The following is a 27,335-nucleotide window of genomic DNA, read 5'->3' on the forward strand; positions in this document are numbered from 1 at the left end:
GCAAAAGGGCTGGCGGGCGCGCGGCATGAGCCAAAGCGCGAGCGAGCGCCTGCGTGAGTTCGCGAGCCGCGCTTCGTGCGCAGTCGACGCCCGCACGTTTCGCGGGCGCTCCGCGGGCGGAACTGCGGCCGAGGCCGCTTTTACGAGGCGCGAAGAACCCGTAGCCTGTATAAGGGCCCGGCCTGGCCTGGGAAAGTCTTGAGTCTGAGGTAACGGCCCACAGCGGCCTGGTGCTCCCGTGAGGGTGGCGCTTCGTGGCCTTTTATTTTCCGAGGGAGAGTTACAGCCCCGGCGGCCCCTCCCTTCAGCGGCGCGAGAGGGCCAGGCTGCCGCGGCCACTTGCAGGCCGCGAGGGTGGCCCGGGGCGGGCCGGGCAGGGGGGGCGGCGGCGGCGGCCTGGGCCGACCCCCTTCGCCGGGCGAGCGGAGCGGCGCAGCCGAGGCCGAGATCGCGGCGCGCTGGCCGCTCTTCCCGCCCCCGAGGGCCGCCCCGTCTTCCGAGGGCCCCGCGCCCCCCTCGCCGCACCCTCTTTTTTAAAACCCCCTTTCCCCGTAACGAAAGCGTGCCCTCTGCTCTGCCGCCTCCCGGTGACCCCAGGCTCAGCGGTTGCCACGGAAGCAAGACCTCGCCCACGGAGACGTTTCTTGTCCCCACCATGTCTTAGTGATCTCGGGGAGTGACTCAACCTGGGAGGGAAATACTGGAGGCGTGGCACTCAGTGAGACCGCCCCTTCCCCCCCCCCCCGCCCGCCCCACCCCCGCCCCGTTTGAATCTTGGCATCTGCCAAAGTGGAAAGATTCAGCCTGCCTCGGTCCTTGATTTCCCTCAACTTCAGTTCCTCCCCTTGCGCGTGTGCAGGTGGTGAACCTACCGCAGTCTCCCAACCGTCTCCCTAAAATCGCTCTTTGGCTGGCTCGTGGGCACCTTAAAATTGAGCACGTCCCACTAAGGAGGTCACATCTTCCCCCTGAGAAATGGACTTTCCAGGGGCGCCCGGGTGGCTCAGGAGTTGTGGGGTTCTTGATTTCAGCTCAGGAGGTCATCGGCAACCCCCGGTTGGTGAGTTCCAGCCCCACTTCGAACTCTGCTCTGGCAGTGGGGAGCCTGCTTGAGCCCTCTCTTTCTCCCTCTCTCTTACCCCTCCCCTGCTCGCTCTCTCTTTCTCAAAAAAGGAATAAACTGAAAACTTTTTTAAAAATGTACTTTATAGGGGCGCCTGGGTGGCTCAGTCAGTTGAGCGTCCGACTGCAGCTCAGGTCATGATCTCATGGTTGGTGAGTTCGAGCCCTGCGTGGGGCTCTGTGCTGACAGCTGGGAGCCTGGAGCCTGCTTCAGATTCTGTGTCTCCCTGTCTCTCTGTTCCTCCCCGGCTCACACCATCTCTCTCTTTCAAAAAATAAAAAATTTTTTAAAGTTTACTTTCTAAGGCTACTTTTTCAGGAAGTGGTACTTTTTTTTTCTCTTCCATTAGCTGCTCAAGCAATTAGGAATCATCTTTGTTCTCTCTCCCTTCCCTCATCAGTTGACAAAATGACGACTAGACATCTTCGCAGGCATCCTCCAAACCAATCCTTCTTCATCTCCACTTTTGTCACTGTAGACCAGGCCACTTAATCAGCTTCTGCCTAGCACCACAGGCATCGCCTAGCTGGTCCTAGTCCTTTTTTATCTGTTCTTGTTCTGGATTATTTCCCACGTTACAACCGGATCCATACAGATGTGTACTTTAACTCACAGCTGTGTGGTCATTTCTTTATTATACCCTTCAGCGCCTTCCTGTTGCTTTCAGGATAGACTCCACAATTCATAACCTGGGCTGTAAGTAAGGCCCACATCCCTTCTTTACCTGCACTTTCTCCCCTGATGATCACATCTGTTCAATAGTTTCAGATACCACCTAAACACCGATTACTTAAATTTACATTTCCATCCTGATTTCCATCTCTTGCACACTAGGAGACCACCCTCTCAGCATATCCACTGGGATGTTGAACAGGCCTTAGACTTAACCAAAATAGAACTATTGAGTTTCTCTACAAATCTCTTTCCCTAGAATCCTTCCCCATCTCAGAAAAGGGTATGTACCATCCTCCACCTAATAGCAAAGGCTGAAAACATAAGAACCGTCCTTGACTCCCACATCGAGTCCATCAGTCTAAAATATACCCCCATTCAGCTATCCATTAAGACTCCCCAGTCAAAATCAGCATCATCTTTCTCCTGGACTACTACAAAAGTTTCCTCACTGGTTCCCTGCTTCTACTTTTACCCTTGTACAGTTCATCTTTCTAAAACAAATCAAATCCTTTCATTCTTTATAAAACCCTTAGCATAAAATTTGAACTCTTTACAGTGGCCTACAGGCCTTACACGATCTGGTTGCTTCTTATCTCTGACTTTGTCTTCCTCTATTCTGTTTTCATTCTCTGTGCTCCAGTCACACTGACCTTTCTGTCCATTAAACCTAAACCACCCATCACAAGGCATCTGTGATTGCTGGTTTTTTTTCTGCTTGGAATGCTTTTCCTCTTGACTTCGCATGGTTGTTCAACTTTCCATTTGGGCCTCAGCTCAGCTGTAATCTTGTCCAAAAAGTCTTCCCTGGCCACAGTAGTTAAGCACCCTCCCAGTTACTCTTTTCTATGAAACTCTTTTATTTTCTTTATAGTACTTAGAGTACTTCAAATTACATTTATGTACTTACATGTTTATTGTTGCTTCCACACCTGAAATATAAGCCCTTAAAGACAAGTTATCATGTCTCTCTTGTTATACTCTAGACATAGAGCAGTGCATAGTAAGGCTCTCACATGTATGCTGACTAACTCATTGCTTATCTGTATGTGTTATCTCAAAGCACTGTCCTTTTTGCCCACTAGGTTCCAAGTTTCTATACTTCTTTCTTTTGAAAGCGCCATGCTCTCTCCAAGTTGAAGACTCTTACATCTTCTGTTTCCTGTACGCACCTCAGACCTGCTCTCTTTTTGTGCGTCCCTAACTCATATTCATCCCTCAGGTATGAGTCTTTTACTTAGAATGGGCTTCCATGATTTCCTTTCTAGGGTTAGGATTCTCTGTATCATGTTCCCATATCACCCTGTTCTTTTTTGTAGCAGTCACCACACTTGAAATGATTTGTAAGCTCTTTGCAGGTGAGGACCAAGTTCCAATCCTCTCCACTGTATCTCCAGCACTTCCGCTTCTGGAACATTGTAGGCATGCGAATATTTGTGAGCTGAATGAATGAATGTTGAATAACATGAGATTGAGAGGCTCAGATCAGGTAAAAACTAGGAGAGCAGTTAGCATGGAAAATGAATTAGCTGACTCTACCTTTCCTACTTCAATAGAAGTTTTTGGATCTTGTGAGCTAGAGATAAGAAAGCATTATATACACTGAAAGTGCTTTATAAATATGAGGTTTGCTTGTTTGCTAAGGCCTCTTCACCGTTAGAGCCCTGTGGTTTGATGGTTATTCAAAGTACAAAACTTTATGTTTCTTAGCAATAATAAATGATTTGTTGTTTTAGAGCTAGGCTTAAAATGTAAAATATAAAGAATTGAGGCCAATATTGAGTGTAGGCCAGTTCATAATCAGTTGGACTGTCTTGCTTTAACAATACATCTGAGTTTTAGTCTTGCCCGTCATGGCCAAATTAGATGATCTCCTCAAGTCAGCTATATCTTTTTGTAAATACAGTTCTTATCTCTGCCCCCCCGCCCCACATCTCACCAGAATTGGATTAAACTTAGTAAAATATTTCAAATTTCCTGTATGAAATGTCTCTCATTACATAAAAAGTAATTTAGTTTTCTTATTAATTTCTTCAGAATCTGCCATTGTTTCCTAGCAAGAACAAAGCTGGATATTTTAGGAGCTTTCTTTTCTTTTCTTTTCTTTTCTTTTTTTTTTTTAAGTAGGCTCCACACTCAGCATAGAGCCCGACTCAGGGCTTGAACTCACGACCCTGAGCTGAGATCAACAGTTGGACGCTTAACCAACTGAGCCACCCAGGTACCCCTCAAGCTTTCTTTTCACACTTTCCTATATCAGTCTTCGGTCACTAAGACCATCGAGATATGTACATCAAGGACTCAGAGTTTTGAGCTCAGAGTTGTAAAAGATGTTCCTTTCTCTCTACCTAAGCATATTCTCTAAACCATTTGCCCTTCTGAAACTACTGATGCTTCCCCCCCCCCCCAATTTTACATATTCTTCCCTACATGTACGGGTGAGTACAGGTCAACTCACCCAATGGTGTAACCAAAAGATAAAATGTCTCTCATTGCCTTCAGTTTTACATCCAAATGCTTTTTGGGTTCCTGGGGTTGGTAGGATGTTTAGAGTGCTACAGTGAATTCAGTGTGATGTGAATGCTGATAGGTTGATCATCATGTAACAAGCCAGAGCTTCTGGGCAGGGTGATGAGATGAGATACCATTCTATTGCTTTTCTAGAATAAGGACCACAGTTCTGGACCTATTGACTACAGGTAGTTTTTCCAATAGCTTTTAGGATGGTTAAGATGTAAGTGGTGCAAAGGTAACTGAAGAGATTAACTTCGACTCCTTTCTGGTCTACGGAGTTGTCCATTAGGCCTTTTAATTTCACTTTAGGGCATCTTCCTACCTCTCTGTTAGAAACTTTAGTTACTCCTTACCTCTCAAACAAAACAAAACAAAACAAAATCTAACACAGTTCCAAGGGCAAATCTATTCCTGAACGAATGCCAAGAGCATTTTAAAGATTGTGTTTTACCAGAAAGAGTAGGAAGAAACCTAAAGAGAAAGAACGATACCAGTAAACACGAAAGTATTCTGGGTAGTCTTAGATCAGTCTCTCCCTGGCCCCTCCCATATCTTAAGACTTTGTTTTGTCTTAGAAAGGTTATTCTTTATTGAAAAACCTGTGTAGAGCACTAAAATAAGCAGTTATACCTGCATTATTTCATCAGCCATCCTAGCTACCCTGCAAGGTAAAGAAACGGCGAATAGTTCCTTTTGACAAGAGAGCTTGAAGACAAATGTGAACACTTTAACACTCCAAGAAATAATTCTAAGAACATTTGATCAGAAAAGCTTACATTTTGGTTTGATGCCTTTATACCCAGATTGAGTTTGCCTTGAGTCATCCACAATTACAAGAGTGACCAGGGTTACAATTTAATAAAGTGACTGACAGGGTATTGTGATGTAATGGGGAATGTGTGGGTCAAAGGAATCAGCAGTCTTGGGGAGTGCTAATCCTGGTTCCGTACTAAGTTATATGACACCTTGTGGAAGTTATTTCCTTCTTTGGTGAAATCACTTTATTCTCATACCGTCTAAAACAGAGGGCGCTTCCAACTATAGGCAACCATGAATCTCTGTTTGGAAATACAGACTTCAGAGTCTGAACATACTTCAGTAAAGCCAGGCAGACCCTGGAGACTAGCCAAGGACTTGTGAAGGTGGAAGGAGTTGCTGGTCATCTGTCTTCAATCTCAATTCTAAAACTTGGGTAGTAAATTCATAGTATCAGTGGGATTTCCCTGTTTTGTTACCCCCACTCATTAATGGTCACAGAGCCTATCATATTAGATCTGCTCAGTAAATGTATTTTGAATAAACGCTTATAAAGCTCTTTTATTCTTTAACACTGTGGAGGATTTTTCCATCCAATATCACCAGATATATTTAGTGACAGCACTTCCTTATCTTCCACCTCAATAGTCAATATTATCCTCATATAACATTCAGCCCTGCTTTAGGTTCTATGAACTGACCCAGATGTTTCTTTATGTGAAAAAATTACTAAAACCTTAAAAAATCTAACATCATTGCCTATGTGGAATTTAAATATAATTATTGGAAATTTTCAAAGAAAAGGTTCTTGATTGGGATTTGTCAGATTTTGCGCTGAAATTAAAGGTAGTCAGTTTTCCTCTCTTAAATTTGCTTTTCTAGTGAAGCATTAAGAGAGAAACTCTTCAAATCTATCAAAACAGCTAATGTTTATGTAATATTCTAGAGTTTATGGAGTGCTATTTACAGCATAATCGCATTTAATCCCACTACAATTCTAGATGGGATTCCCATTTGTAGATGCAGAAATTGAGAAATGGCAAGGCTAAGTGACTTGCTCAGGATCTACTGGCTAATAAGAAGCAGAGCTAGGACTCAGGCCTTGATCCTCCAATTGCAAATCTTACGCATTTCCAACTAATGCATTTTGCTTCTAAACTTTTCTTTGTTTTAACACCATCGTGTTGTTTGATCACCTAAAAATGGATTGAGAGTGACCCTTCTTCCTATGTTAAGACCCCATATTGTTATCTTGACTACAGTACTTAGGTTGAAAAATAACCTTGTGAAATCTTTGAACCAATAGTACTATGTGGTTGTTTTGGATTATGCTGTCTAATCTTTATTTTCAAATGAGGTAATTAGTGTGTGGTTGTTTCTGAAGCAGGCAGCCAGCAATTAACAGGCAGGCCCCAGCCAGAAGAGGGCTGTTGTTACCTCTTTCGGACAGCCACTGTGGTGCAGTACATGAAGTTTCCTCTCTGGATTGTCATTTCCAGCAAATGTCCTTCATTTCCTTTGCTCTGATCCCCCAGCCCTCAGTCTGTGGTGAGAGGTGACTGCATTTTAGTAAAACTCTCTGAATAACTGAAAGCTAAATTTTTGTGGCAGCAACTTTTGTGGCAGGTAGGCTCCTTTCCTACTTAGAAAAGTCATCTTAGCACCGAAAACACCATCAAATCTAGCTGGGTTCCTGCCATGCCTTGGGCATGGGAATCAACAAGATTCCCTCCCCCCCCCCTCCCCCCCCCCCCCCAGCCTTCCCCACCCCACCTCAGGATATGAACAGTATTTCCCCTCTGGTAACTTTGCAGTTGGCACCAAGTATTTCTTTTCACTTTTGACTGCAATTCTAGTCTAAATAGTCTCATGGGCTCTGGCTCCAACCCCCTGTCATTCTAATCCCAAGCAGCTGAGATCAGACACTGGGATATCTCTTTACTGGCAGCCCCAGACATGAACTCTGGAAATTGTGGGAAATTCCATTCTTTGGGCACGTAGATCTTCTGACTCCACCACACGAGAGTTTTCCCTGCTGAGTATAAATGGTACTGGGGTAATATGGAGGAAAGAGTAATAAAATAGTCCTTTATGTGTATATAGTATTTTAATACTTACAAAATGATTTATATTCATTATCTTATTTTTTTGTCCTAAAAACCCCAGAAAGCAGAGTAGGAAAGTGGTTAAGAGGTATCAAGTCTGGCTTCATATTACTTCATTTGAAACTCAGTTCCAACATTCATCTCTCAATGTCTCAGTTTCCTTATATATCAGATTTGGGCTGTTGATCTCAAAGCCTTGGTGTAAGGATTAGGTGAGATGATACATGTAAGACACTTAAGGTAGGGCATTTTAAAAAGTTGTTGTTAATTGTTATTATTGTATAAATAAGAAAATCAAGGCCCGGAGAAGCCAAGGAGGGATATTGGACCCGAGACTCAAACCTAAATTATTCTTTCTTTGTGCCTGTTCTGTCTACCCATCTTAGCTACCTCTGAAATCAATACTTTGTGTTGTGTGTAGGTAGCTTTTATCCTCAGGAACTCTGAACCTCTCATCTCATTATTTATTACTTACATTTCCATATGAAGAGACAGAAAATGCAGGGTTTATTATCTCTACAAGTAAAAAGAGGCACAGAAAAGTCCCAGTGACTTAGAAAATCACTAATCACTGTGCTTAATTCTTTTTAGTGTGTACCGAATGCCTGCTTGGAGAAGAGAGACGTGCCATTCTTCTTTTCCCATCTTTCCCTTTTCCTGACTCTCCCTCAAAGAGGACCTTAAGTGATAGAGATTCAGGAATAGGAAACGTAAATCTAGTAAGTGCTAGGAGGATAGTAGGTACTCTTGTGACACAGGGCTGTCTCACGAGTGGTGAAAAGGAAGAGTGGTTGAGAGGTAGGGAAGATAAGGCATTCCTTGGCAGCACTGGGAAACATTAGCGTACATCCTTATTTGCTGCATGAGCTGTGGCAGGAAGGTGTGTTCCTTCCTTAACTTCATCTAAAATTAATAGCAGAGGTCTTCCTAATTGTGCCACCTATTGGTACATTTGGATTGTTTCATTATTTGACTTGAGTCCTCTTCATACTGGCCTAGATTCCAAGGAAAGTGGGGACAAGGGGGGAGAATAGATTCAAGAGATGTTTGAGAGAGAGATTTAATTGTAACAAAAACCTTATGAGGCATCAGATGTTGGTTATCATTAGTCTCATGAAGAGAAGTGATTTGCCCGAGGTTGTCAGGTAAACTACAAAACTCGAACCCAGGTCTTCCGATTTCAAGTATACAGATTATTCCCAAACACCGTGTATCTTCCCCCATGCAGGTAGAAGAATGGTCCAAGTGATTAAAATAGGTGATTAATGTAAAATCTGAGACGGGACATAGGCAGTGGTGCCGAATGTTGGACATTTTACTCATGAAGAGACGCTACGGACTGGGCAGGTTCTCTTTCCCATATGATGACATAAGGAACCATCTTTAGCTTTTTAATAATTCTCTAATATTTGTATTTCATTTAGGCTATCATTTGGAAGCAATGAGTTTAAAACCCTTCACCTACCCGTTTCCAGAGACGAGGTTTCTTCACGCAGGACCCAATGTGTATAAATTCAAAATTAGATATGGCAACAGTATCAGGTAATTTTGAAGCTAAGAGAATAGCCTTTGCAAATACAGGTTAGTACATTCCCACAAGTATCCCTTCTCTACCTTCACCCTGTCCAGGGGACTGGCTGAATTAGCATCTTGTAGGACTCTGTTTCCCATGTATTTTATTTTATTTTTTTAAGCTTATTTATTTGAGAAAGACAGAGACAGTGAGAGTGAGAGAGGGGCAGAGAGAGAGAGGAAGAGGACGAGAATCCCAAGCAAGCTCCACACTGCCAGCAGAGAGCCCAGCACAGGGCTCAAACCCATGAAACTGAGATTATGACCTGAGCTGAAACCAGAAGTCAGATGCTTAACTGACTGAACCACCCAGGTACCCCTGTTTCCCAAGTATTTTATAGTCCATATATTAGTATTCACGTAAGTTTCTAAATTAGTGATGGCATACCTTTGGAGCAGTAGTTCTCAAGATTTTTTTATCTCAAGATCTCTTTGCACTCGTAAGATTATCAAGGATCCCAAAGAGTTTGGTTATGTGGGTCATACCTGTCAATATGTATCATATACAGTTTAAAACAGGAAAATTAAAATAACATACTTACTAATTTAAAAATAATATATCATTAGGGGTGCCTTGGTGGCTCAGTCGGTTAAGTGTCCAACTGCAACTTAGGTCATGATCTCGCGGTTTGTGACTTTGAGCCCCACATCAGGCTTTCTGTTGTCAGGACAGAGCCTGCTTCAGATCCTCTTTCCCCCTTTCTCAATGCCTCTCCCCATTTATTCTCTCTCTCTCTCTCTCTCAAAAAGTAAATAAACTTAAAACAAAAATAATATATCATTATGCTAAGGGAAATTAGAAAGATAAATATGATTTCACTCGTAGGTGGAATTTAAGAAACAAAACATGAACATAGGGGAAGAGAAGGAAAAATAAGATAAAAACAGAGACAGGCACCGAGGGATACAGGTGTGGTGTTTCGAAAGGACACATGCACCCCCATGTTTATAACAGCACTATCAACAATAGCCAGAGTATGGAAAGAGCCCAAATGTCCATCCATGGATGAATGGATAAAGAAGATGTGGTGTACATATATAAAATGGAGTATTACTTGGCAATCAAAGAGAATGAAATATTGCCATTTGCAACCATATGGATGGAACTAGAGGGTATTATGCTAAGAGAAATCAGTCAGAGAAAGACAAATATCATATGACTTCATTCATATGAGGACTTTAAGAGACAAAACAGATGAACATAAGGGAAAGGAAACAAAAATAATATAAAAACAGTGAGAGGGACAAAACATAAGAGACTCTTAAATATGGAGAACAAACAGGGATTACTGGAGGGGTTGTGGGACGGGGGATGGGCTAATTGGGTCAGGGGCATTAAGGAATCTACTCCTGAAATCATTGTTGTACTGTATGCTAACTAATTTGGATGTAAATTAAAATAAATTAAAAAAAAAAAAACAGAGGCAGGCAAACCATAAGAAACTCTTAAATACAGAGAACAAATTGAGGGTTGCTGGAGGGGTGTTGGGTGGGGGGATGGGCTAAATGGGTGATGGGCATTAAGGAGGGCACTTGTTGGGATGAGCACTGGGTGTTATATGTAAGTGGTGAATCACCAAATTCTACTCCAGAATCCCTTATTGCACTATATGTTAACTAACTTGGATTTAAATAAAATTCTTAAAAATTGCTGAAAATAATGTCGTTAAATGTTAACAAATAATATGTTTTATTAAAAGTAACTGTATTTTGGGGCATTTGGGTGGCTCAGTTGGTTGGGTGTCTTGATTTCAGCTCAAGTCATGATCTCATAGTTATGGGATCAAGCCCTGCGTCAGGCTTTGCACTGATGGTGTGGAGCCTGCTTGGGATTCTCTCTCTCCCTCTCTCTCTCTCTGCCCCTCTCCCCTCAAAATAAATAAATAAACATTTTTTAAAAAGGTTAACTATATTTTTAAAAAAATTAATGAGGAGATTGGCACTGTTTACATTCCTGGGATAAAGACCCTAGGAATGCAAGGATGGTTCAGTATACAGACATCAGGGGCACCTGGGTGGCTCAGTCAGTTAAGCATCTGACTCGATTTTGTCTCATGTCATGATCTCTCGGTCTGTTACATTGAGCCCCATGTCTGGCTCTGTGCTGACAGCCAGAGCCTGCTTGGGATTCTCTCCCCCTCTCTCTCTGCCCTTCCCCCACTCAATCTCTGTCTCTCTCTCTCTTTTTTTATTTTTTAATTTTTTTAATGTTTATTTATTTTTGAGACCGAGAGAGAGCATGAATGGGGGAGGGTCAGAGAGAGAGGGAGACACAGAATCTGAAACAGGCTCCAGGCTCTGAGCCATCAGCACAGAGCCTGACGCAGGGCTTGAACTCACGAACTGCGAGATCACGACCTGAGCCGAAGTCGGACACTTAACCGACTGAGCCACCCAGGCGCCCCTCTCTCTCTTAAAATAAATAAGCATTAAATATACACACACACACACACACACACACACACACAGAAGTCAACCAATATAATACACCACAGTAACAGAATGTAAGGGGAAAAAGTCACATGATTATCTTAATTGAGAAAGAAAAAGCATTTGACCAAATCCAGCACCCTTGCATGATAAAAACACTCAATAAACTAGGAATAGAGGGGAACTTCCTCAATATGATAAAGACCATATATGAAAATCCCACAGCTAACTTACTCAGTTATGAAAAACTTAAAGCTTTTCTCTCAAGATGCTCATTTTCACTACTTCCATCCATCATAGTACTTGTTTCTAGCCAGAGCAATTAGTCAAGAAAAAGAAATAAAATACATACAAATTGGAAAGGAAGAAGTGAAACCATCTCTATCTGTGGAGACCATGATCTTACCTGTAGAAAACCCTAAAGAATTCATATTAGAGCTGATCAATGAATTCAGCAAAGTTGCAGGATACAAAATCAACACACAAAATCAGTGGTATTTGTATACACTAGCAAAAAACAATCTGAGAAGAAAATTAAGAAAACAATTTCATTTACAGTAGTACCAATAAGAAAAATATTTAGCAATAAATTTAACCAAGGAGATGCAAGACTTGCCCACTGAAAACTACAAAAAGTTGCCAAAAGAAATTGAAGACTTAATAGATATCTATGTTTGTGGATTGGAAGACTTAATATTATTAAGATGACAAAGCAATCTACAGATTCAGTGAAATCCCTATCAAAATTCCAGTGGCATATTTTGCAAAACTGGACAAGCCCATCTTAAAATTCATATGAAATGGAGCATCCAGGTGGCTCAGTGGGTTGAGCATCCATCTCTTGATTTGGCTCAGGTCATGGTCCCAGGGTCATGGGTTCGAGCCCCACATTGGGCTCTACACTGAGAAGTGGAGCCTGCTTGGGATTTTCTCTCTCCTCCCACTCTCTGTCTTAAAAAAAAATCATGGAATTTCAAGAGACCCTGAATAGCCAAAATAATCTCGATAAAGAACAAAATTGGAAGATTCCTACTTCCCAATTTAAGAACTTGCTACAAAGCTCCAGGTAACCCAAAAAGCTATAGGTAATGGCGTAAGAACAGCTTACAGACCATAGAATAGAATTGAGAGCCCAGAAATAAACCTTCACATTCACATCTTTGGTCAATTAGTTTTGGACTAGAATGCCAAAACTATTCAATAGTGGAGGAACAGTGTCTTGAACAAATGGTTCTGAGAAGAATGGATATCCACATGCAGAAGAATGAAGTTAGACCCTTATACTGGACACAGAACTTACAAAAAATAGATCAAAGACCTAAATTTAAGAGCTAAAACTATAAAACTCTTAGGAGAAAACATAGGTGCAAATCTTCATGACTTTGAATTTGGCAGTGGTTTCTTAAATACCATACCAAAAGCATAGGCAACAAAAGAAAATTCGATAAATTTGGACTGCATTAAATTTTTAAAAATTGTGCATCAAAGGACACTATCAACAGAGTGCAAGGGCAACTCACAGATGGGAGAAAATATCTATAAATCACATATCTGATAAGAGTTTAATATCCAGAATATAGAAAGAAGTACAACTCAGGGAACCTGGATGGCTCAGTCTGTTAAGCATCCGACTCTGGATTTTGGTTCAGTTCATGATCTCATGGTTTGTGAGTTTAAGCTCCAAGTCTGGCTCTGTGCTGACAGTGCAGAGCCTGCGTGGGATCTCTGTCTCCCTCTCTCTGTCTCTCTGCCCCACACTGCTCGTGCTCTCTCTCTCAAAAATAAACACTAAAAATAAATAAATAAATGAACATTAAAAGGAAAGAAGTACAACTCAAAAACAACAAAATAAACCAGTTTAAGAATCGACAAAGGCTGGGGTGCCTGGGTGGCTCTTTTAGGTGACCAACTTCAGCTCAGGTCTTGATCTCGAAGTTGGTGAGTTTGAGCTCCCCGTGGGGGTCTGCACTGACAGTGTGGATCCTGCTTCAAATCCTCTGTCTCCCTTCTCTCTCTCCCCTCCCCCGCTTGTGCACATGCTCTCTCTCTCTCCCTCTCTCAAAAATAAACATTTAAAAAATAATAAAAATGGACAAAGTATTTAAATAGACATTACTTCAAATGAGATACACAAATGGCCGATAAGCACACGAGAAGATGCTCAGTATCCTTACACCAGGGACATGCAAATCCAAACTTTAATGAGATACCACTTCACACCTACTTGGATGGGTATTTAAAAAAAAAAAAACAACCCAGAAAATAACAGTTGGCAAGGATGTGGAGAAATTGGAAGTCTTGTATAGAACTGATGGGAATATAAAATAGTGCACCTGCCATGGAAAACAATTTGGCAGTTCCTCAAAAAGTTAAACATAGAATTACCATATAACACAGCAATTTCATTCCTAGGTATATGCCCAAAAGAATTGAAAACAGGGAGTCGAGCAGATTCTTGTACAACAATGTTCATAGCTGTATTATTCCTGATAGAAGATGGAAACAGCCCAAGTGCCATCAAATTGGTGAATGTATAAACAAAATGTAGTTATATGCGTGCTGTATACATATACGCAATAGAATATTATTCAGCTACTAAAGAAATTGCAAAAGAAATGAAGTTCTGATACCTGTACAACATGGATGAACCGCGAAAACATTATGCTAATTGAAATAATCCAGGAACAAAAGGAAAAATATGATACTACTTCTATGAAATATTAAACAGGAAAATTCATAGAGACAGAAAATAGATTAGGGGTCACCAGGGGAGGGGTGGAGGGGAGAATGAGGAGTTATTGCTTAATGAGTACAGTGTTTCTGTCTGGGAAGATAAGCTTTGGAAAAATAGTGGTGATGGTTGTACACCATGGTTGTGAGTCTAATTAATACTGCTGAATTGTATACTTAAAAATGGCTAAAATGGCAAATTTTAGTTTATATGTATTTTACCACAATTTTAAAATGTAGTAGTTAATTTAAAATAATGTATCCATTAAGTGTTAACACATTTTTATTAAAAATAGCTAATTTTCAAAGACAAAAAAATTAATGAGAAGATTGGCATTGTTTTAAATTTTTGCAAATCTCATTAGTCTGGCTTAATAGAAAGCTGATAGATTATATCTGCTTCTGCATTCAGTCTGGTTTTTTTGGTTGAATTATATGAAAAAAATCCAGCCCCACATAGATGTGTAGTCGGGGAAGGTAGAAATGTATTAACAGCCTTCACAGATTATTGTGGGCATTCTTTGACCCTACATTAACATTTAAGAAGTGATAGTTTTTTTGTTTGGTTTTGTTTAACGTGGTGCTTTTTTAAAAGTTAGTTGCAATATGGAATCTGAAATTCTATCACTGAACTTTTTGAACTCTGCTATATTAAAATCTGTCTTGTTCTGGGAGTGAATCTTTTACCTAGGATGATTTGTAACATAATGTGTTTCATTGGTCATTTGGAAAATATTGGTTGACTGACTTATATAGATAATCCAAATGTCAACACACTTCGTTGTACAATATCAAAAAATCATATCTGTTAATATCACGATCAATCTTAGAAAAGTGTTTTAAGTTTTTGAAATTTGCCAATCTCACTGTGGTGGATTGAGTTTTCCAGAGTTCAAATTTTGCTTGAAATCCCAAAATTCATCATTGGCACAAATAAATACTGTCAGTTGTTTTGCTTGAATTGATAAGCTCACTATTCATTTTTGAGGAAATGTCACACTTCTAAATCTGTATAATGACTATAGTTTGTTAGCTGATCGTTGAAGTCAAATACAATTCCATGAAAAGCAGCTCGTTTAATCTGCAACTTTAACAGTTAGTTGCCCAAGTGCTTTTCCTCAAGACACCCATCATATTTCTGTATGCAGCAGAAGTACTTAATGAATACTTCCCATTTTATCACATAGTGTATTGAAAAGACATGTATTTAAGGGTTGAGATTTTATAAAATTATTAATTTTTTTCTTGCTTCCTCAACTATATTAAATGAAGCTGGATTTTTTTTTCCTGTGTGGCAGTCAAGATTCCCACAACTGCTAGTACAGTTTAGTGTAACTAGCTAGATTTGTGCAAAGGCACCAGCAATTTTGCCCTCCATTGCTTTTGTACTAATGATTACAAATGTTAACACAGCAATGAAAAAAAAGGCAAATAACATCTTATTATTAGTACAAAAATAGTTATGCCTTCAAGAACACTTGACAGGGGCTTGAGGATGCCTGGTGGTCCACAGACTACACTTGAGTACAACAAGTCTAACAAACTATTAACTTAATTTCAGGTCTTGGCAAGTTAATGGGGAAGATATTTTGGAACAACCTTCTACCAGTTCTCAGACCATACCACCTAGGTGATCACTTCTTCCCATGAGCTGTTGGTCAACACACACGATTCTTACTTAGTCATGTTTCTGTAGCTCAGTGGAAGTGTCATTTTTGCTCTGCTGTCTACTCTGTACTGACAGTGGAGTCTACCGTCTTCAGAGCTTTCCTTCTCAGCTTATTTATCTCTCGTTTGTTTACCTTCTAGAGGGGAAGAGATAGAAGATAAGGAAGTCATCCTCAAGGAGCTGGAGGTAGGGGAAAAAGACAACTTCTGGGAAAGTTATTCTTTAAGCCAAGGATGCGTCCATATCCAGCTTTTAATTATTTCCTGTGAACTGAGTCACAACCTCCACTTGATCACTTGGCTTCTCCCTGCCGTAGTTCCTCTGCGAAGAAACTTAACTGTTTTTCCAAGGAAATTAAAGCCTGTATCCTTTCTCAGTTCTTCTAGTTGAAGTGTCAGCACCTTTGAGGCTTAGAGTTCTATTGTTTCCACCAGAGTTCCCAGCCCTCTGCAGCTCTCTTCTGTGGTGGCTGGCATGGAGAAAGCTTCTGGAGGACTGCCGCCTTCCAGGGCTCTGGGAAGCCTCACCCTCCCAACCACTGCCTGGTACTTGACGTTCAGGAAACTCAATTGTAAATACACATACAAGACTGCTGTGTCTTCATTTTAATTGGAAACATTTGCAATTGCTTTATTCCCACTTCATTTTCATTCCTCCTTTACCCAGCCTTACTTAGGTTCTCCCACAGGAGAAACACTGAGCAAGTGAACAGCTTTGTAAATTGGTGAACGCGTTGGACAAGGAGTCAGAGCTCTGGGTGCTGGCCTTGGATTCCAGCCCTGGCCGAGCCACTGATTAGCAGTGTGAACCCCAGCAAATCATTTCTGTCTCTTGGTCTTAATTGCCTTATTCATAAAATGACAGTTCTAAACTAGTTTATTTCTCTTCTGACTTCACAACTCAGTGATTTGGGACCGTTCAGATTTATAAAGACATACGCTGTCATATTTCAAGGAATTTGAATACAATGAAATATACAAACACAAAACTCTATGAAACCAAAAATTTGAGTCCTAGCCTTAAAGGTATCTATGGCTCTTTGGCTAAGTGTTGAAGGTACATTAGAATCTTGTGGGAGATCAGAGACATTGTTATAAATAACAATTATTTTAATAATAGAACCATGAGAGTTTTCTGCTTATTTTAATTGTAAGTAGAGCAGAGTTTATTTCACTTTGCTTCAGTTAACGTGGGCAGAGAAAAGTGCAAGGCAGTATCTAGCAAAGTGGAGAGACCAAAGACCTCAGAGCCAGTCACACCTGGATTTGAGTTAAGTTCTGCCTTCACAATGGGACTTTTGGGCAAGTTACCTACCTTCTCCAAGCCTGCTTCCTTACCTGTCAATGAGGTTGATAAACAGTACCTGTTTTCACGATTGTGGTGAGGGTTAGAAATAGATGTGTGCAGTGCCTGCCACACAGTAGCTCAGTATGTGGTAGCTAGGGAGCATTTATATACATTTATAACCAAAGTTTTCAAGGTGCTTTTTCTGTGTTCTTGCTCTCAGCTTTCAGGCAGATGTTCTCATCTTCTTTTACTCAGAAAACATTTGTTGATAGGCATTGTGCCTAATGAATGGTTAAGAGAGTAAGCCCTGGAACCCCATTGCCTGGAACCCCATTGGTCGTATCTTGGCCCCCTCCATTACTCCCCCATTACTAAGAAAGGGCATTTCAGGCAGAGGGAACAGAGCACAGAAATGGAGGATCAGAAGGCATGTTCAGGGAACAGCACATAGTTCAGCTTTAATAGAATGAAGGGTTTGCGAAAAGCAGTGACAGGTGTAAATGGACAGATTGGCTGGGACTAGACAATATTAAACTCATTTCAGATTTTTTTTTCCAGGATTCTATTCGTGTGGTCTTGGGAAACTTGGACAATCTGCAGCCATTTGCTACAGAACACTTCATTGTATTTCCCTGTATCCTTTCATTTCAGGATAGAAATAAGCTACAGGTCACATTATAGATTCAAATGGAAGCAGCAGACTCGTAGGACAGGGAAGGGCAAGGGTCTTATCCCTAGAATAGTACTCAGGGATTCGTACTGACTGCTTTCTTCACTCCTTAGCACCATTTCTCAGATAAAAGCAAATGGGAAAGAGTGTCCCACCTGAAATTCAAATATGGGGAAATCGTCTTGGCCCCCTATCCATTTGTTTTTACTCTGTATGTGGAGATGAAATGGTTTCATGAAAAGCCGTCACCTGGTAAGTAGAATGATGGAAGTTTTAGTGGTGGAGGAGAAATAGGGAAGGTTGAATGTCCGTGGGTTAGCAGTGCAAGGTCAGTATGGCAAAATGGCCAGCCTGACTGGGCCCTAACACCACACAGTGTAGAGGTTAGGAGCAAGTGCTCCAAGCCAGATGGCCTGGTTCAAATCCCAGTGGTTTTGCCACTTGAGAGCTGTGTGACCTTAGATGAGTTACTTAATCTTTCTATGCCTCCTTTGTGAAATGGCGGATAATAATAGCACCCATCTCACTGAGTTGTTAAAAAAAAATAATAAAAATTAAAAAAAATGTATATATATATATATAAATTATATATATTAATAAACAAAGTCTGACTGACAGTAATCACTCAGTGAAAGAGATCTCTTATATAAAAATACTTCCTTCCATTTTAGAGTATTCAGTGACTTTTACATTAGCGGTATCTTAAAGGCATCTCCAGGTTTTTAATCTCTGAAGGCCATTGCTATTTTTACTCGTAGAGGGACAAATAGACACCTGCCAGTTTGATTTGGAAAAGAGTGCAAAGGCCTTGCCTCAAAGTATCTCCCCAATTCATTTGTCACTGATGTCTGAAGTTCTGCCTTTTTTCTTTTTTTCTTCTTAAAAATTTTTTTAATGTTTATTTATTTGTGTGAGAGAGAGACAGACAGACAGAGTGTGAGCAGGGGAGGGGCAGAGAGAGGGAGACACAGAATTGGAAGCAGGCTCCAGGCTCTGAGCTGTCTGCACAGAGCCCGACACGGGGCTTGAACTCACAAACTGTGAGATCGTGACCTGAGCCAAAGTCGGACGCTTAACCGGCTGAACCACCCAGGGGCCCCTACCTTTTTTCTTTTATACTAAGGATCATTCCCTTTTAAGTGGCATATCATCAGAATATAATATAAAGGTAGTATGTTTCACCTTGTAGATGACAATAGTTCTTTAAGTCTAAAAAATAGGGGAAGAGAGTTTGAAGACCCCGGATTTCTAGCAAAAGTGGTACCAGGCAGAAAACGGAAAAGGCATACATAGAGCTTTTTGTCTACGACCAGTTGTAAGAAATAAGTGGTAGCCAGAAATCCAGGTGAAACAGCATCGTGATCCATTATAACCTTCAAATTTCCGTTGTAGGGAAACCAATAAATGACAGTCCTCTTGGATTGGTAAGTTTGCCTTTTCTATACAAGATGAAAATTGCCTTTATTGCCATGTCTTGTCCAAAAAGTCCTGCTCTTGTCTCTTCCTCTTACTTTGCCCCTTGGTTGCTGCCCAGGTCCAATCAGAATTGTATACATGAGACCATCTTTTTCCTCTTGGCTAAATTTCTAAGACTGTCTCTAACAACGATATCTAGCCTCACTTGCGAAGCTGGTGTTAAAAGTTGCTGTAGGCAATTTAGAGATGGGGAGTTCTCTTCACTGTGCCCTCGTGAACTGTGAGCAGGTCTGGAAAAGGAGTCACAGGAGTCTGGTTCCTCTCTGAAGGTGCCGGCGGAGACGAAAGCAGCAGGAGCCATGATGAGAGAACGAGCACGAGTGGAAGTACCCAGCCCCCTGCACAGGCCAGAGCTGGACAGGTCAGTGGTGTTGGGAGAGAGTTGAAATCCTGCATCCTCATCAGGCTTTGCCAGCTATTGCTGCTGGCCGATCTTGTCCTTCGCTGAGTCACTTTTTGTCTTCAGCCTTCATTGGTACCTGCTTATTTCCGGGGGTGGACTAAGGGAAGGAGACATGTTGATGTTTGCAAAGTAATTTGAACACAGTTCCTTCCTCGGCAAAGTGGGAGTCTTCTGCTCATCAAGACAGTGACTATGAGGAAAGGCGATCACATCTATGTACAATTGAATCCAACACATACTCAGTATGGTCACACTACCAGAAGGCCCAAGACTTAAGAAGTCCCAGCATATTATATAAGAACACAGAGAAATCCTCAAGAGAGTGAGAAAAAAATAAAATAAAATTCTATTTTACCTAGTAAGCAGTGAAGTTTTTTGGAAATCTGCCTTTAAGAGAGAATGTGAGCTAAAATGTAAATACGTACAAGAGGGTATGTATCAGTCAATGGGTGAAATACTGCAATATTAGGGTCAATGTTGAACATATCCTTAACATGTTGAAGCTGCTATTGTGGAGGCTACTTACTTTATTCTTTACAATCTCTGTCAGGGACAGAGTGAATCAGTAAAGATAAGATAATTCAGTCATTCTTAACTCGCACCCAGAGAGGGCTCCCCAGCCCAAAGTGCTTTCAGCCCATGTTCCCAGAGAGCAGCTGCTCCTTTCCTGGGGTCGTGTGGGCAAACAGTTCCATGAGGGAACTGAGGCCTCTACCCTCCAAATGCACATGTCAGGGAAGGGTCAGGAAACTTCTTTCCCAGACAGGTGGAATGTGAAGGTACTTGGAGGTGTGAAGCTTTGCTCTGTTCTATTTGACTGAATTTTCCATGGAGATGAGGCCTCACATCTTCCCTTTCTCTGGGTTTTGATGCAGTCAAGTATTTCAAAATCTGATTACCTGCTGTCAATCACATTTTCCCTTTCTCAACCCCTAGATCCTTAAATGTTTCAAATTGGGATTCTGCTGTGAATTAAAGCAGCACCCAAAGAAAATTTGGCCACGCAATTTATTCCGTAGGCCAGGAGTGGTATAAAAATAGCCAACCTGCTGAAATATTCATTTAGGCCACATTTGCTTAAATGTGATGTTGCTGCTGCCAGTAACATTTCCTGGGCTTTTTTCCCCACCTCAGGGCCAAGATGGGGATTTCCAGCCAAGGCCCCAGCAAAAAGAGGCCCCTTATGGAAACCAGGAGGGTAAGCACCAAAATGGAGGCTTCAAGGCTTTTGGCTGTTCCTGTTCTGTAACAAGTCATAATTCCTGTTACCAGCACATTTTGGTCCTAAGTACAGACTGAATTGACTGAACTCATTCTCAGGTTTCACCATCTGCGGAATAACATTCAGCCACTCTACTTTTGCCACAACCTGTCCCAAAAGTAGCCACATAATACACACATCGATGGATCCTTTTGTTAAAAGGCCTTTTCTTCTCAGCTTAAAAAGCTGCTGCTTGTACTCTGCAGTGAGAGAAGAAAATAGGTCTGTTGAATCGGGGTGGGATCTGGTATAGAATTTTTTCATTTTAGAAAACTTTTTGCCTTCATCTGCACCGGGGTCTGAGTCTGGGAGCATCTAGTTTTTATAGACAAGCTAGGCACACATCAGCATGGGATACTGGTAAGAGAAAACTTCACTTAGAGCAGTGATGGGCTGGCCCCAGTGGCATTTGATTTCATTTGTGAGGTTTATTCCCCATTTAGATACTCATATACCTGCTACTTATGCATTTCAGGGCTTCTTTTTTAGTAGCCTGTAGAAGAGTCCCCTTTTTCTTTTCTTCCCCTCTTGAAATAGCTGTTATTTGTGCCTTTTTCTTACTTTTCACTTATCTCTCCAAAGTAGCTCTGACCTTAAGTATTTAAAGTTACTTAAGGTCACACTCCCTGTTCACCTCCCTCGCCTTCCCAGAACCCGTAGCATGATCAGTTATGCAGTAAGTATCTGTAAAACATGTGCATTTATTCGACAAACTGACTGCGTGTCTGCTGTGTGCCAAGTACTAGAGATCTCCTGCTCTCCCCTAAAAATGCCAACTGTGTAAAAAGCTAGGCAATTATTGATAGATGTGCTACGTGCAAGAATAAAGGAAGCAAAGGGACCACAAAGGAGAACCTCACCCAAACCAGGGGGATGGGAGGGAGGCTTCTCAGAGAAGCTCAGAGAACTAAAGCCAAGAGGAACGAATATAGTGCTTTTGGTGACTGCAAGCCAGTGCACCTGGAGCTTAGAGTCCAGTGCTAAGAAATGTTATTGGAGAGATCAGCACAGGCTGGATCTTGAAAGACTTAAGGCCAACTTCAAGATCACAGGCTTTCCCCTAAAACGTTTTTTAAGTAGGAAAGTAAAGTGATTTTCATTTCTATATGATTATTCTGCCTCCTGTTTGCAAGGTATCGTGTTAGGTGCTGGGGTGCACCCAAACATGTAAAACGTGGTTTTTCTTGCAGGAATTTATTGTTTAGTTAGGGAAGGAGAGAACCCTTAGGGACTCAGTCCTCTGGCTCCGTGGGTAGGGGCAGGGTATAAGACCCATTATGCCATGGCCACCTGGCCCACTGAGTGATTGTAGACAGATGATTGCCCTCTTCTATACTCCTGTCCTTTCAAGAGGGAAGAAAAAGAAATGAGAAAGTACAGGAGGGGTACATGAAGCTCTGAAGAACAAAGACGCTTTATACAACCAAGATAATTACTATTAAAAGAACATTTCCCTCACTCTCTATCCTTCATACCTTCCTATTCTTAGTTTGACACATCATCTCCCTCAAGAACAGTACCCACAGTTTCTTACTCAACATAATTACCTTTTCAACCTGATACTGGGTTTAGAAAAAAACTCTTGAGTCCAAAAAAAAAAAAAAAAAAAAAAAAAACAACAACACCGAAACAAAACCCAAAAGGAACATGTTTATTGATTTTGACTCAAAGCCCAATGACAGTCTCCATTGTAGACCCTGTTCCCAGAAAGAGGATTTCTCTTGAATTAGAGTGATCATAGTGGCTCTCAGTGTAAGTCACTTGAGATGGAAAAATAGAATTTGCTCCTATGGTCCAATGCTTAATATTTTCTCTCCCCTTTGGGGAACTCAAGATGTAGGGACACAGTGTGGACTGTCATGTCTTAACAGGACACCACTGGGAGCTGATACAGGGAAAGCTTAGAAGAACATGGCTCATATCTAAATAAGGTCTCTGTTTCATAAGAGGTGTTTTGGGGAGAATGGGAAGGAAAGGCAGACCCATTCTCTTTATTACTCGAGGTGCCAGACTAGAGATCCAGACTTTGTAAGGACAAAAAGGGGGAGAGCAGATGTAAAACAGACTGCTGTGTGTGTGTAGCTTTTTTTTTTTTTTTTTTTTTTTTTTTTTTTGCCACTTCTGCTTGAACTGCTTGAACTTTTTTTTAAATTTCTTTTTTTTTTTTAATTTTGAGAGAGAGCGTGAGCCAGGGAGGTGCAGAGAGAGCAAGGGATAGAGGCTCTGAAGCAGGCTCTGCACTGACAGCAGAGAGCCCAATGTGGGGTTTGAATTCAAGAGCCACAAGATCATGACCTGAGCTGAAGTTGGACGCTCAACTGATTGAGCCACCCAGGTGCCCCTCGAACTATACTTCTAAGCAGATCCGGCCCTGAACATATAGAGGACAGTTTTGTGTTGGGTTGTCAGTGTATTATTATGTCTTGTTGGATGTCCCAGATGGTACCATCAGTTTAATTTCAGGCTGTGTTTTTCTTTTCTTGTGACATTTTCCTGAGGAGACATCTGGCAGGATTTTAGGAGAACACAAATGCTAACCTATATTGTGAGGGGAATCTGCCCTGGTTGAGAGATCTTTACCTCGGTCCCAGGGCCTTTGAACCCTTCTATTCCCCACTGCCACCCTTAGTAGATGCTTTCATTAGAGCCAATGCAGCAGAATTTAAGCTCCAAACCATAGTTTCATTAAATTTGTAAGAATGATTTTCTCAAGCTAGAAGTTAGAGCTGTGCCCTCTCAATTCCATCTCCACCCTGTGGTGGACTGCAAGCCAGTGCACCTGGAGACTTAGAAGAGGTAAGAGTTCCCCTTCACTTTTATAGGAGTATGACCCAGGTAGCAGCCTATGTGTTCTGGAAATTGAGGGTTTATGGAAATGTTTATCTTAGAAATACAACTCATGCTTAAGATGGAGGCTACATCCTAATTTCTTTCTTTCTTTCTTTTTTTTTTTTTCATCCTAACTTTCCTAGAGGCTTATCATACCTCTGTCTCCCAGACCCACCTTGATAGTCCACAGCCCCTGGCTGTAGAATTCTTCACCAGCACAATGGCTCAAGGAACTTCCCAGCACTGCTAAGGTAGTCAGGCCCTTTCCAGGTGAGGGGAGTGGCCAGTTAGCAGAGAGTCCCAAAGAAAATATATGAACCATGATTCTGAATATTGGGGTATCAACTGGAAATGTGGGCTTGGAACCAGGTTATAGGATGTCCTCCTCAAAGTATTAAAAGAAGTTCCGTAGGGGCTCCTGGGTGGCTCAGTCGGTTAAGCGTCCAACTTTGGCTCAGGTCATGATCTCACGGTCCATGGGCTCGAGCCCCGTGTCAGACTCTGTACTGTCGGTTACAGAGCCTGGAGTCTGCTTCGGATTCTGTGTCTCCCTCTCTCTTTGCCCCTCCCCAACTCATGCTCTGTCTCCCTCAACAAATGAATAAACTTTAAAAAAAGAAGTTCTGTAAAGGAGTAGCCCAGGGAGAAGACTGAGTTATAGTGTGCTGCCTGCTTATGCCATAGTCATATTTCCACTACCCCAGCTCTAGCCACACTCATCTTTTTAGTTGTTAAAGGTAGTGCCTCCTATACACCATGTCCCTGTCTAAAATGCCCTGCTCTCTCTGACCGTCTCCTCACCCCCATTATGATAAAATTTCACTCATCTGTCAAGACCCCATTCAAATAGCACTTTCCCTACGAAGTCTTCCTTGACTAACCACCAGCCAACAAATAGCATCCTGCCCACCAAGATGTATGGGAGTCAAGTTTAAAACTTTTCTTGGTCCTCTTTTTATCAGAACATGGAAAGAAAAACCAAGCAGAAATGTCAGGAGAGCCCAACGTTTGATATCACTGATGTCCAGGAACAGGGTAGGTTCTGGGAAATTTATTCTCTTTTAATAATCATCCTGACCTCTTTCGTTCTCTGATGAGCAGAGCAACACAGAGCTGAGTCTGGGCACACTTGCTGGGTGATATACCTGCTCCCATGAAGACTCTTGTTGGCCATCCTCTGGTGTGTGGGCCTGCCCTCGAATAGTAAAAGCTCCCTCAGCTTCCAAGAGAAGTGAGAGGAAACGATGCATGTCCTTCCTGTGCAAATGATGGTGAAATTGATGCTCCCACTATTTGAAAACATTTCTATACAGGTGATAAGTTTTACAGAAAAGTTGGGAGGGATGTGTTTCACTGTTCTGTCTCGTTGGAGAATAATCTCCGGGAAGCTGTCTTTCCTCCTCTTCCCTTCAGGGCATTAGTGTGAATATTGAAGGTGCAGTAGATGTTCAGCAAAGGCTGGAAATGCTTGTTAAGATGTCCAGCATGAGGATTCAGTATGGATTGTAGTTATCACAGATGCAGGGATGTAAGCACATGAGTTCTTCGACGAGTTGTCATTCCATGAGAAAACATCATGGTGGGTGGCTAGGACTTAAGCCGTGTAAAAATCTCAGGGGCCCAACTAAAAATCGTCCAAGGTCAGAGTAGTATCTTACTGGGCTGAGATGAAATTGGGAAGGTCTCAACAAACAGTTTGGCTAGCTTCGAACAAATGGTGTGAGGCTGCCCTTGGCCCATACTAGATGTCATGTGAAAATCCCTGGGCTAATACCTTTTCCCTGCCTGAGTGTTTTCCTTGCAGATTCTAAGCTGGGGGACAGCCTAGTGAGACAGATCATCCCCCCATTGCAGCAAGACAATCCATCTCCACCGGAAAGACCCGCAGAGCTGGCAACCAATGGCTTCTTTGGGTTTCTAAGGTAGGATGGATTTCTCTCCTGTCATTAAACTGAGACCCAGAGCAACCTAGCTCCAGAGTCCGCCTCATTGAATCTTTTGGGGAAATTAGAAAAGCAAGCAGATTCCCCACATAATCTCTATTTTTCCCGGGATACAGGATGGAAATGAGACAGCACAAGGGCCCTAACTGAATTTAATAAAGACCGTGTCTTGTTCGCTTTTACACATCCCACCCCACCCCACCCCAGTGTGCCTAGCATTGGACCTTGTCCCATAAATGCTGCTTAAACAGCCTGTTCTTATCGTTAGGTCATTCAGATGCTTCGGTTACCAAAATGTTTCCATTCTCCTCTCTGAATCGAGGCTGTCTTCGGAGTCCTTTTTGCGGAAGACAATTAGCAAATCCCTTTATCCATCTAGAGCTCAGCCATCCCATTGAATTCTCCTTCGTGTGTCCCTCCTGAGTATCATTGAATTTGGGTACCTTTTCAAATGCTGTTCCAGACTTGAATCCATTCAGTGGTTCCCCGAAGCAAAAATGTCCTAGCTAATGGAGCCCTAATGGGACTGGGAGAAGGGAGGGACCTCTAGAATCTCAAGCCACTCTGGTCTCCTTCCTGCAGCTCTCTCTTCCCCTTTCGTTATTTCTTCGGAAAGAGCAGCCGGTGAGTCTTCCAGATGCAGCAGTGGGAAGAGCGTCCTCTCGCAACGACTCTTCCCATTCCACCCTCCATGCGTGACATTTCAGTCAAGGGGAACGTGGGCCCTAAACCCTCTGAGTCCTCTTGTGGGTTTGTCCTATCCTTTGCCTCTTTACAGTGGATTTTTTTTTCAATTTAAAACACTAAGAAAAGAACTTCCTAAAATGTTCTAGTCTGAGAATTGTACGCTCTGAGGGCCAGTTTAGGTCTTTCGTCTCCAGCACTTAGGATCCTAATGAAAATAAATTATTTATGAAGAGTTATTGACTGAATTTCATGAAGTAGAGAGAGAGAAAACTTCTCCCTGAAGATACAGGGAAGCAATGCCTGAAACCTCCCCTGGGTCTGCCTGGTCCTTGTTGGTGGGATGCTTTGGGTGGGTGGGGTCTGCACCTGACCACAAACTTTAGCCTCCCTGCCGGGGCCTAGGGAATGAAGTTTGTAAGACTCAAGAGCCCCACAGACCCCCAAGAAATCATCTGTCCCCAGTTCACCCAGTTTGGCCCCAAAGTGCACCCTCAGTGCATAAATGCTTTCCACTCACCTACCCCCTCTGGGTTTTGATAGGAAAACAGTTTAGCTTCTCAGATCAACTGCAGGTCAGCCCAGGTTGGGGCCCCTGGAGAAGACCAGGGCACCCCAGCTCTGACTTCATGTAACCCAAAGGCTGGTCTGGGACAGACAGATTAGACTTGTGTTGTGTGGCCACAGAAGACCAAATAGATGGGAATTTAGGGAAACTCAGTTTAGCTCAGAACAAAGGGTTCTAACTGTTATAAATGTCCAGTATTAGAATGGGCCACCTTGTGAGGTAATGAGTCCTTGTCACCTCTAGTCTTTAAACAGAGCTGACGGTCCAACAGATGCTAAAAGGTTCCCATGATTAATGGCAGTGTTGGGGCCGGAATGCCTAGGTCCCTCGCAGGCCCCTTGTTAGGCTGCCTCACCCTGGATGGGGAGAAGAGATGGATGCTGTGGACATGCCCAGGTCCCGAGGAGAGAAGTGGAGGATTAAGGACAAGTTGCGGTTACGGCCTTTGCCCTGTGGTCCCAAACATGGCCTGCTTTAGAAAGCTGCTGAAGGCACACTGCAGAACCTAGCGAAGTGAGTGCCATTCTGACCCTGAGTAGCTTACAGCGAAGCCTTGGCAAAGTCACCTTCCTCTCTGGTTCTGATTTTCTCATCTGAACACTGAAGGGGAGATCCAGTGAGCTCTCAAGCACCTTCAGGCCAT

At 42.2% G+C, this 27,335-nt stretch overlaps 1 protein-coding gene across 9 annotated transcripts; it reads left to right on the top strand.

Moving 5' to 3' along the window:
* Nucleotides 1-26,359, top strand: MAJIN (membrane anchored junction protein). 9 transcript variants are annotated; one of them, XM_019414911.2, is made up of 13 exons: nucleotides 678-718; nucleotides 2,881-3,017; nucleotides 3,115-3,153; nucleotides 8,595-8,712; nucleotides 15,712-15,757; nucleotides 17,417-17,492; nucleotides 17,655-17,780; nucleotides 18,921-18,952; nucleotides 19,253-19,365; nucleotides 20,542-20,605; nucleotides 24,460-24,532; nucleotides 25,302-25,419; nucleotides 26,023-26,359. In XM_019414911.2, exons 3-13 carry the CDS (start codon nucleotides 3,132-3,134, stop codon nucleotides 26,066-26,068), a joined length of 834 nt encoding a protein of 277 aa, XP_019270456.1. In that variant the 5' UTR covers nucleotides 678-718; nucleotides 2,881-3,017; nucleotides 3,115-3,131; the 3' UTR covers nucleotides 26,069-26,359. The 9 variants fall into 9 exon arrangements, with proteins under 9 accessions (XP_019270458.1, XP_019270456.1, XP_019270460.1 ...); XM_019414915.2 differs by lacking the exon at nucleotides 3,115-3,153; XM_019414913.2 differs by lacking the exons at nucleotides 678-718; nucleotides 2,881-3,017; nucleotides 3,115-3,153 and adding an exon at nucleotides 1-209.
* The last annotated feature ends 976 nt before the right edge of the window (nucleotides 26,360-27,335 follow it).

This window comes from Panthera pardus, unplaced genomic scaffold, assembly GCF_024362965.1.
Source record: "Panthera pardus isolate Hobbes unplaced genomic scaffold, ASM2436296v1 HiC_scaffold_12, whole genome shotgun sequence".
NCBI lineage: Eukaryota > Metazoa > Chordata > Mammalia > Carnivora > Felidae > Panthera > Panthera pardus.